General features: G+C 30.2%; 1 protein-coding gene across 1 annotated transcript in view; it reads left to right on the top strand.

The window, feature by feature from the left end:
- Nucleotides 1-1,044: 1,044 nt before the first annotated feature.
- Nucleotides 1,045-11,992, top strand: part of LOC106460481 (dolichyl-diphosphooligosaccharide--protein glycosyltransferase subunit STT3B-like) — a 45,671-nt gene continuing 34,723 nt past the window's right edge. Inside the window, exons 1-4 of the mRNA XM_013920181.2 lie at nucleotides 1,045-1,264; nucleotides 2,993-3,101; nucleotides 8,542-8,651; nucleotides 11,485-11,573. Coding sequence (XP_013775635.1) covers nucleotides 1,077-1,264; nucleotides 2,993-3,101; nucleotides 8,542-8,651; nucleotides 11,485-11,573 — 496 coding nt within the window. The 5' untranslated portion in view covers nucleotides 1,045-1,076. The remainder of the gene's footprint in view (nucleotides 1,265-2,992; nucleotides 3,102-8,541; nucleotides 8,652-11,484; nucleotides 11,574-11,992) is intronic.

The following is an 11,992-nucleotide window of genomic DNA, read 5'->3' as shown; positions in this document are numbered from 1 at the left end:
TTCCGTCTACCCAAAAAGCTGTTTTTATTAACTAATAATTAACATGTTTCCCATTTTTCACTGTCAAATAAAAGACATATATATAACTGAGTGTGCAATTAAAAGAACAGCAGTATTTAAAAAATACTTGTTTAATGAGCTGGTTAATGTTGCTTTATTGATACTATGTTCCACATTTTCCCCACAGAACGCATCCAGGAGCTTAGCTGAATTTTTAACGGCTTTTCTTACATACTTAGAGAGCCAGAAAAATTGTGACAGTTATAGAACAGTCTCAGATTTTTTAAATTGTTATTATTCTGTGTCTTTCTGTGCATTATTTAATTTAAAAAAATAGCTTACGAACCCCAGTATTACCTTCGCGGACCCCAGGTTGGGAACCACTGATCTGTAGCGAGCAGTCGATTTAATTCTTTTTTTTTTTATGAAGATGGTGAAATTCGCTCAGGAGTTATTAAATATATATAAAAATATAACAAAATTAATGAAACGTCGTTGTTAAAGTAGCTCATCAAATGCTTTGTAATACAAAATAATACCTTTTTTCATGAAAGATTTGAAAATTTATAAACTAGATGGTTTTTGAGAGATTTATTCAAGATAACATAATATTGAAATATGTTAGTTAAGGCGTAAGTAAAGTATCATACCGATTTGGGGTGTAAATGTAACCAAAAATGACATATTACTCTGTCTATCATTCTGTAATAATTTTTAAAATAACTACTTGCTAGATACTATCTTCCTGTTAGTTTTATACTCATCACAATGTTGCAATCAATGTTTTACTTTCTTCCTTATCCGTTTGTGATATCTAACGTAGGACTGGGCACTACATATGGCTAATAAGACTTATTTATTTATTTCTATGGGTGAAAGTACTGAACTTTAAGATATTTTCAACATAAACAAAACAACATATTGACAAACAAGAGATTTAAACGAATTAGCATTTAAATCCTGGTGGTGGCAATGTGAGTTTCTCGCCATAGCATCTGTAGCGCCACCTGTGCTTGGAGTGTGGCGTGTAATGATTGGTCATACTGCGTATTGAAGAACGTGTTACACCGGAGAATATGGCTACGACTGTTGTAAAGGAGGATGAGTATAAGAAAACGGAATCTAAAAATCCTTTGCGGCAGACTATTGGGTTGCAAAGCTTGTTGCGAATTACTGTACTAAGTTTAGCTTGGCTTGCAGGTTTTAGTTCAAGACTTTTTGCAGTTATTAGGTTCGAAAGTATTATTCATGAATTTGACCCATGGTAAGTAGTACAGTCTACGGACTAAAGTCGGTAAAGGAGCACGTAAATCACTAAATGTACAATTTAAGTCCTCAGAGTCCGAGTGCTAGATAAAAATAAGCAAAATGTTTAATATCTTATTATTCAAGTTTGTCAAAAATTCATGAATTTGGACCTACTTTTTACAACATTTTCGATAGATAAGTAAAGAATAATTTTGATTAAAACTAAAAGGTGATAATGCGAGATAACTATAGTCAGTAGTGTACTACTACCGGCTCGCCGGCGCTACACCCAATCACTACACATTACATTGACCTACTTGCTGTTACTGTTAGCAATATCAGGAAGCATAAACTTTAGTTATAAAAAAGTTGTAGACTTGTACATACAATTTATTTTTGGAATGGGGGAGCAATTTATCGTCATAGCAATAATAAATGCTATTGTTGTATCTCAGTAACTTTGTTTCTGAACAGATCTGTACTTAGCTTATGTTATATTACAATGTGTGGTCAACATAATATGGTCTAAAAAACAAAAATGTAAATAATTATAAAGCTAAATTGACTTTAATTAACAGTGAAACATGTATAAATTGATAAAAAGGTTGGATAAATTCTTTGCATTTTGGTGTGTTTGTAAGTTGTAGATTGATGAGCCATTTGTACTTAACTTTAAGCCTTAAGTTTTCTCTGTTTTAGGTCATTTTTTTGTATCATTAATATTCCTTAAAGCTTTTTTTTCTTATAAAAACATTATCCATTTGTTGTAAAATCAGTGTAATGGATAATGAAAATATAGAATTAATAAGAAAATTTTATATGTATAAATTTTCTCTTGAGTAAAAGTAACTTAATCTAACATTCACATCTGATGCTCATTTCAAATTCTCTTCTAATCTTATATATTGAACCAAAACAACCAGTTTATATTGCCACATTCATTGGCATTAGCTGCATACCAACTAAATTTAGCTGTGAATCACATGTGGTGGACTAGTATAGGGTTAGATACATTTTTTGTATTAGTAAAGAAATACTCATTTCTATTTGCTACCATGTTTGGTTTAAGAATGAAAGGAGGAGGAGGAGAAGAATATAACCCCAATGTGTCTCATGTGAATAATCTATTTTAGTCACTTTGGTTAATCTTTGATAGATAATTTTTGTTGGATTAAATTTTCAAATGTAAAAAGTTAAACCTATTTTCACTATTATTTAACACATACATGGTAGCACTCTTACAGCTACAAATCCAATATCAATAGAATGATAATTCTACTAATTTTTTCAATCTTTTTGTCACCCCAAGCCCAGTACAAAGTATGATGGGCTGATCTGTTGGTTTAATACAACTTTTTAATAAGTATTTTTTATAGTTAAACCATCTTCTAAGCTATTTTGTATAGTTTATTTTGTTTTTGGATGATTCGTGTACTGTAATAATAATGAAAAAAGACCATATTAAATAATTTATTTGAAAATGTGTAAATGTATCAATAATTCTGGTTATTTTGAGTATATATAATGTATACTTATTTTTGTTTTATACCACTGTAATGAACTTAGCAGTAGATACATTGTTTCTAAAGGGAAAGTTAGAATTTCCTTGGTGAAAATTAGGATGAGTCGTTATAAGGTTTTTTGATAAAGTTGTCGAAAACTTTTACAATTTTCCTTGTTTTCTTATTATTTTAGTTAAACAATTGTTCATTACTGCACTATTTTTTTTGTTATTTTTGGACAGGTTTAACTATCGTTCTACTCATTTTATGGTGAAGAATGGGTTTTACAACTTCCTTAATTGGTTTGATGAACGTGCATGGTACCCTTTGGGAAGGATAGTTGGAGGAACAGTAAGTAATATGGCTTGTCCATATGATCAGAAAGTATCATGAGGATATTGTTTTTATTGAATGTGCATTAAATTCATTAGGAACCATTTTTCTTATGCTAGCGGGTGCAAAAATTACTTAAGGCTTATAAGATAAACACTGGGTTAATTGACTATGGAGTATGGGAAATGTTAATTTATAACAAGTATAGGAGAAAAAGCTAAAATAAAAGTTAGTGTTTAAATATTCATGCTTCAAATACATAATAGTAATTTTCAAACTACTTCATGTGCTGGTAATCCTAGCTCTTGTCTACTTGTAAGATGATAGTAATTAACAATTTTGACTGCGTATTAGTTTAAACTTTTTACTGTATGTTGTGAATCTTGTTGTGTATATGTTTTCAACAATTTCTTAAACTGTCCAATGGGGAGAAAACATTGTCAAATGGATGATGCAAAATGCCGAACTCTGTAAATATACATGGCCAGAGACACTTCAAAAATACCATATTGCAATTTGATAATTTAATAACATCAGAAACTTAATTTTAAAACATCAATCTTAGATGTTATGATTTTTTTAAATTTGAGTATTTATCAAAGAATATACAAATATGAGTTTAAAACTTTCTACATCTATTAAATGAAACTTTCTGGCTAAAAACATAAACATTGACCTGCTTATAATTTTGGTATGGTAAAAAAAAAGTATTTTATTGTTTACCAGTAATTGTTAACACAGTGAAACTGCATGCATTGTTATGCTAATTAAAATGAAGATAAAATTTACAGTTTTCTAAAAAAATTTCTATAGAGAAATTTTAAAAGCATATAAGGAGACAAAACTTGTAACTAATTGTTCAAAATTTAGAAGCTGCAAATTCATACAAACATCATATATAAAAATTTAATTCATTTACAGAAGCTACATAATCTGTAAAATGTGGTGATAAAGTTTCAGTAAAATAAACCATACAACAGGTTTTTAATCAATGCATCTGGGTCTCGTATAGAGTTAGCGAGTCATCATAATATTTTGTAGTCATCTACCATAGTTATTAATTAGTAAAATTAACTAAACTTATCTGATCTGATGACAAATTTATTCTATTTGGTGAATTTATTAAAAAACAACTTCTTTTTAAAAACTATTACACCTCAATAAAACCATAATATATCTATCAAACTAAAAACACCATAATTTTTAAACAAAGAACCAGCTAATGAGATACCTTTATTAAGCGTTGAGCAATCTCTAGTCATGTGACGTATGTTTTGTAATGTGTCTAGATAAACTACTTGTACCTTAAAACAAAATCTTCTCCAAAATATGGTACATTTGTTACTGTCTTAAACTTATAGGTTTCTTTGTTATACATTCAACACTTCTTAACTGTTATCTAAACTTATTGGATATTTTCTCTTTGAAGAAAAGTTCTGTAGCTTTCAAACAGATATAATTTGATGCACACTTCACAGATGAAAGGAACAAAAAAATTCATTAAAACCATCTTGCTTAATCCAGTTGCATTTACATTTTATAGCTGTGTTTCATTAGTAAATGTTTCAAACCACTTGACTTATTACTGTTACAAAGTTCCAACAAAGACCTGTACAAAAACTAAATAAAATGTTTGAAAATTAGGTATAATATATTCTCAAGGGGTGATAGGTTCTTATAAAAATAGTTATTCTCTGGGATGGGCAGAAAAATGATAAAAATCCAGAAGTGTGGGGTTTTGTTTACAGGTGAAACTTTTGCAGCTGTGAAAAAAGAAATCATGAACTTTTTTTTAACTACATAAGTTACACTAAATGTAAAAAAAATGATAATGTCAATTCTGAAATATTTTTATTTGAAATTTATGTCTCAAAAATTGTTATTAAGTGTTTGAAACAATTGAAAAGCCAGAGGAAACTTCTTCAGAGCTCAGGCACACAGTAATTAGTTATTTTTTTAATCTTACAATTTGTGCATGAAAATGCATAATATACACACAATGCAACTGCATTGTTTAACATATAGAAACAAAAGAGTTATTCACTAATTTGTGAGTTCTGTTGAAATGGTACTATTTATACATTTCCAGACAATTTTGTTTTATTTACATATACATAAGTGTATTTATGTCAGTGTTGGAGCCTTAAGTGTTGTATTATAACTATGCAATTATTCAAATGTTTTGTTATAAATTAGAAAACAGAAACAACACAATGTGATAAAACACTAAATTTACATCTTATGTGACACTTAAGTAGCCAGATAGTTTGTGGTGGGTGTTACCAGCCTTTTGCCTTTCCTCTAGTCAACAGTGTCAAATTAGTAACAATAACAAAGACCAGGTGAGCAGTTTTAGTGGCAATGGGAATTGACCCCCAGATCTTGAGATTCCTCCATTATATAACTTTGAGCCTAACAATAAACTAACACAATGGCATGTTATAATTATATGGATAGCTAGAATAAAGTAAGTGCTTGGAAACTAATTTTGATTAGTTTATTCTTTTCATAACAATCAATTTAATCCCTTCCATGACTTGCCCAAGATTTGGACATTCTCCATGTTTCAAAAAATATTTGCCCAAGTTAACTTGGACAAACCATTTTTCACCATATATATTAATTATTTGCCCAAACGTACTTGCATGTTATGTATTACAATCAGGGCTCACAACATGACATTAGATTTATTCTGATTTCTGTATCATAAGACACTAGAGAAAAGTATTCCTATTCTTTATTGTAATTTTATTGATATAATATATATCACACATAAATCCAGATACATAACATTCATTTATCGATTATAATTTTTGCAGCAACGTAATAACAGATGATAAAAGAACTTTTGTTTCATTAATATATAACTATAAGCTATCCAAAGTGGAATAAAAACACTGATTTTTTTTAGCTCGTTTCTGAACAAAGCCTAACACGGAAGGGATTAATCATAATTTTAGTTTGGTTAATTAATTATTTTCATTACATTAATCAGTTAATTGTAATTTCAATTATTTTACAAGACACTAATCAAATGTGATTGCTTCTCAGAAGTAATTGATTAAACTGACATGTGGGCCACCAATTGAAGATCCTTGTTCTATTGGAAGCACACGTATGTCTCTGGCACCGAAAGCGTTAATTATTGTCCTGCTTATCGTTGGTACACGTAGGACAATTATAGCATTCATGTAATACTAATTCTCTAAAAAAATAGGTAAAAAAAATGTTGTGATTTTACTTTTTAAACTAGTGGTAATATCAAATGTATTTAGTAATTTCAGTTTGTTATGTGCTTGTGATTTTAGATATATACTTTGGGTGTTAGTATGGTAGAAAAGAAATGTTAAGAGATCAAATACCAGTTGTTATTGAGTGTGTAGACACAACTTTGGTAATTATTAAACATGTTTTATGTATGGATACCTGTAGGGGTAGTACAAGTGGAGTGTAAAAGCTTTTCTAATGCTAGCTTAAGAAGAAGAACGAGGGCTTTTTGTGTAAGATTTTTATGTACCACTGATCTATAAAATTGTACATTTAAAACTAGTTAAATAGAAAGTGAAATTCAGAAGAATGTCTTTAATTAAAAACATTTTTTGGATAAAGTTTCCAGGTTGTATCATGTTCTGGAATTAAAAAAAAATATTTTTCTGGGCTTAGAAGTGTAAAATATTTCATATTTAAGAAATGGAATTAACTCTTGTCTAACTAATGTTTTAATTTCGAAGATACTGAAAAGACATATATGGCTAATATGATTTATATATGCTACTCTTAATTATTATATGTAATATATTTATGATGCATGGGCATAAATAATCTAATTGTTATAAGTTGCTGGATTGACATGTTCCCACACTAGAAAAAAAGTTACCTAATTAAAAAAATAATGTAACATCAAGTCAAAAAGCTAGATATGTATTACAAGTTTCGAATACCTGTATGGAGCCCCCCAGTGATACAGCGGTATGTCTGTAGACTTACAATGCTAGAAACCAGGTTTCAATACCTGTGGTGGGCAGAGCACAGATAGCGCATCGTGTAGCTTTGTGCTCACCTTCAAACAAACAAACTTGTATGGAAGTATCTTTTCTATTTGCTTAACCTCCTGTGTGCTGCATTAATATAGGTAGCTTACTTAATTCAAAGATAAAGAAAATTTTATAATCCTTTGTTAATTACTTAATTTGTTCTTTAATTTTTTTTTGAAAATATTTTCTTATAAGTTGCAGGTAAATATAGTTTCATATGTTTGGGGAGCAATTAAAAAATTCCCATTTGTATTTTAAAAAAAGCCCACACCTAAATTAATAGCTCAATTGTTTAAATTTTCAATTAAATAACACAACAAAAATAGTTACATTTGATGATGGTATGGATCCTTAACAGATATTGCTTCATGTGGATGCTTGCAATACAATTTTATGTTTACATTTAATCCAGTTGAGTAATTCTCATAGTTGTGAAAATCCAAGTTTTGTTATTAGTGCTACTCATTAACAATCTCATAACCCCTCTTAAACTATATCTTTATCAGCTATATGTAAAAGGAATTAAAAGCTCAATGAAACACCAGTGTTCAGTAGTTTTATTTTCAGTGATTCAAACCCTGTTCACTCATCTCCGATGGTGTGTAAACTAACCGTTACATTAAGTTGGAGAAAAAAAACATTTTGCTTGAACAAAACCTTTATACAAAATTCAGCAACTCGCTTAATATTATAAACAAAGGCCAGATTGTGATTCAGTCATAAAAGCATAATTCCTAAACTAAATAGGACTAAAATGTTAAGAAAGTATGTATAGTAAAGCTACTTTTAACTAACAGTAACTAATTCTAAACTACAATCTCAAATGTTAAACATGAAAAGAAACAGCTATCTTGAAGTTAGATGAGAGTAAAACTAGAATAAGATATTCTTTCCATGCCAAAACTTTATATTGATATATTAAAAGCAGACACACTTCACCTATTGACCTTTGACCTGAACATTAGTTCTAGTATGCCAGGCAACAATATCTTGAAACATCAAATAACTCAAATTGTATTTCTTATATTTTGAAGCAAGTGAACATGTTTTGTTTTTTTATTATTAAAAAAATATATTTTGTAGAAATAATTCATTTTATATGGTTTGTGAGGTGGCTAATAATGAATTTTCTTAATTTTTCAAAACAAAATTTTCAGTAAGTAGTACCCCAGATTGTACAGTTATGTTCTTTTCACTGTTTTTGTGTAGTGTTGATTTAATCTAAACTGATATAAATGACTTGTATCTAGTTAGCTATAATATGCCTACCTCCCACAAGTAGATCATCAACTAGAAATTTAGGTTATAGTCTGTTGTGTTTCAAGCATTTCTCCTTGTTTGCTTATTATTAGGTGTTGATACGTAAGATTTACATGAACTTATAAAGGGAAATGTAATATTTTGATCTGTGAATTATTTTACAGGTATATCCAGGGTTAATGATAACATCAGGAGCAATTCATTATGTTTTGTCAGCACTAAATATTACCGTACACATCCGAGATGTTTGTGTTTTCCTAGCCCCAATGTTCAGGTAAGTTAAACCAGTGAGGAATAAATCAAATTCATTAAAGTTTCTGTCTTCTTTTTACATTTTAGGATTTATATATATAAAAAAATGTTTCACAGTATTTTCAGTCATGTTCTTTAATTAATAAAATTGTGTAAGATGGTGTTGTCTGAACTTAATGTGTCCTTTATTTTGTCTCTGCCTCAGTTTGGTGTTCAAAAACAATATATATGTAGGACTGGTTAGGAATGAAATAGTTGGCTTATTAGCTTAATTCTGATAAAATGTTAGAGAAAAAAAATCAGCCACAGCTTCTCTTGGTCTGCCAACATGAAGACTAGTACTGAGATTATGCAAGTTAGACATATCAATTTGCATAATCATGTGCAAATATATTGTGCCTAAAACATAACATAATGTTTTGGGACAACATGGGACCTATTGGTCCATTTCGGCTGTTCCAACCTCTAAACTAAAGTAAAATAATTTTTAAATAATCTTAAAGCCAGCCTTTATCATTCATATACTTATCTTTTTCTTAAACTCACTTAAATTTACTGCCTCTACAACATCTGAAGTTAACCCATTCCAAAGGCCAACCACCCTGTTAGAAAAATGAAACTGTCTTACCTGAAGATGAAACCTACCTTGCCAAAATTTATATTTATGTCCCCTAGTCCTACTATTGTCACTGTTAAATATGAAAAAAGATGATGCATCAACACTATCAGTTTCCTTTACAATCATAAACCCCTCAATCAAGAGAAAACAATTTGAGAGATTTCAACCTCTCCTTGTATGACAACCTCTCCATCCCAGGCACCATTCTAGTAAACCTTCTCTGAACCCTTTCCAACAATTCAATGTCTTTCCTAAGGTAAGGAACCAAAGATTGAAAACAATATTCCAAATGTGGCCTAACCAGTGACCTGTACAATGAAATTATAACCTCTTTTAGAGTTGTATTCAATATTTCTGTAGATACAACCTAAAATCCTATTTTCCCTACCACTAGCAACAGTACACTGCTTAGATGGCTTTAGAGACTTATCAGCTATTACACAAAGATCCCTTTGCTTCATAACATTATTAAGGTTATTCTCATCCAAATTATACTTATAATTTAAATAATGATAACCCACATGCATTATCTAGCATTTATTGTAATTAAAACCCATCAGCCATTTATTTGCCCAACTCATTAATGATCTAAATTTTTTTGTAAATTAGCAGCATCGTCTTCACAGTTATAGTAAACATGGTTGCCTTACAAATCTTTTAACATTCTTAGAAAAGGTTACTGCTTATGTAGATGATGATTAGGGTGTAGATTTGGTGTATCTGGATTTTCAGAAAGCATTTGACAAGGTGTCATAAAAGGCTTGTAAAAAGAATTATCTCTACAGGTGTAGGGAATAAGTTAGCAAATTGGATAGAAGAGTGGCTGGGTGGAAGAAAGCAGAGGGTTGTTACAAATGGAGTTCAGTCAAACTGGATTAATGACAGAAGTGGGGTACCTCAGGGCTAAGTCTTGCTCTTTTTGATTTACATCAATGGCACAGATGAAGGAATGGTCATTAAAGTACTTAAATTGGCTGATGATATTAAGGTTTTGGGTGTTGCTGTAGCATTTAAAATAATGCTAAGGCTATTTAAATACAATTTTGTTTCTTGTTTGTTTATACTGAAGTGACTTTGCTATGTCTATACAATGACTTAATTACTTTTCTGGTTTTTCTCTTTTCAGGTGAATGTAACTGGCATAACCTTGATTTTAGCCAACAAGTATTTCTTTTAACCATATTTGTCTATTCACGAAGATTTAAGAAGTATTTCACATCTTGAACAGTTGATAAATGGAAACAAAATCAAACAAGACGACTGCATTAATTCTGAGCTAGTTAGGAAAAAATTGGGAAGTTTAAAAATAGGTGATAAAAATTGTCCCAGTAATTAAAGACCTATTGGTCTTACACCAGTTGTGGGAAAAGTTTTGGAAAGTCTGTTAAAGGATTCTTTGCAAAGTCATTTAATAAAGTTTTGAATTTTATTGGTATAGCTGAAAATGGCTTGGGATCAAAAGTAAATGGTTTAAGTTATACTTTCCCAAACTGTGGTCTGGTGACCCCTAGAGGTCCACAGGCTAAATCCTGGAAGTCCATGATGTCACCCACATAATGCTAAGATACTGTAGTCATAGCTTAGTAGACTTTAATTATAGTTTAAATTTGGTGGTGGTCCATGGCATGATAAGAATTTTGGAAAGGGGTTTGGCACTGGGAAAAGTTTGGGAACCCTTGATTTAGGTCACGTATTTTGTTTATAGGTTAATCAAGGATGCAGAGTCCAAGGACATGGCTCATGTAACATTATTTCTTGGATTGATTACAAATAGTTCAAACTGCACTTATGTTGTTAAAAAAGAACTTTTTTTTTAGCCTTTGTTTTATTATATAACATATTTTTGTAAAATGGATGGTCATTTAACTAGACAAAATGAAGGTGGTAAAGATACCTTGTAAGATGTAACAGATTCAGTCGAGAAGGACAGTGTTAAATACAAATAGTGATGAAAAGACTAGTAGTATATGATATACATGTACTGGCTAATAGGAAGTGAAGCAAGAATAGTACTTTTAGAGTGAAGAGATCCTTATCGAAATTATAGTAAAATGAAAGGAAGAGAATTATGTTATATACTTTACAACATTATAAAATGCTGATTAACATATTATTTGAAAATTTAACTAATGTGTATATTTTTTGTTTCTTTGTCCCAATCTTTACCTAAAAGGTCTTGATGTAATATGGTATAAAAGCTCATCTTTAAGAGTGTAATATTTATTTTCACCAACAGTGGCCTCACAGCATTAGCTACATATTTTTTGACAAAAGAATTATGGAGTGAGGGAGCAGGACTGTTTGCTGCATGTTTTATTGCAATTGGTAAGCCATCCTTTTTCTATTACATGTGCAGTGTGCTTGGGCATTGATTGGACACATGCTGTTATTTGTGTAAATAGTTTACTTTTTTTAAATAAGACCCACATTTTCTGTATCTTGTGTTTAGCAGGATGTTGAATTTTTTCAATATTTTATGTCTCCATCTTAGCTTAGGTTGTAAACAACAATATTATGTGCATGCAGTATATATAGTTGGTTTGAGTATGGCTGTTTTATAGGTTCTAATCATGACTCAGCATATGCACTCGAGATAAGCAGTATATGCTTGTGTGCAGTTATATGTCAAAAATGTGCTCTGACTTAATACTTCAAAAAGTTTATTCACACTGTACTCTGTAATTAAACAATGTATTGTATGTATGTGTGTGTGTGTGAATACTCTATACCACAGGAAGGATATG

This window comes from Limulus polyphemus, unplaced genomic scaffold, assembly GCF_000517525.1.
Source record: "Limulus polyphemus unplaced genomic scaffold, Limulus_polyphemus-2.1.2 Scaffold778, whole genome shotgun sequence".
Lineage (NCBI taxonomy): Eukaryota > Metazoa > Arthropoda > Merostomata > Xiphosura > Limulidae > Limulus > Limulus polyphemus.
This window is presented reverse-complemented; position numbering and strand designations above follow the sequence as displayed.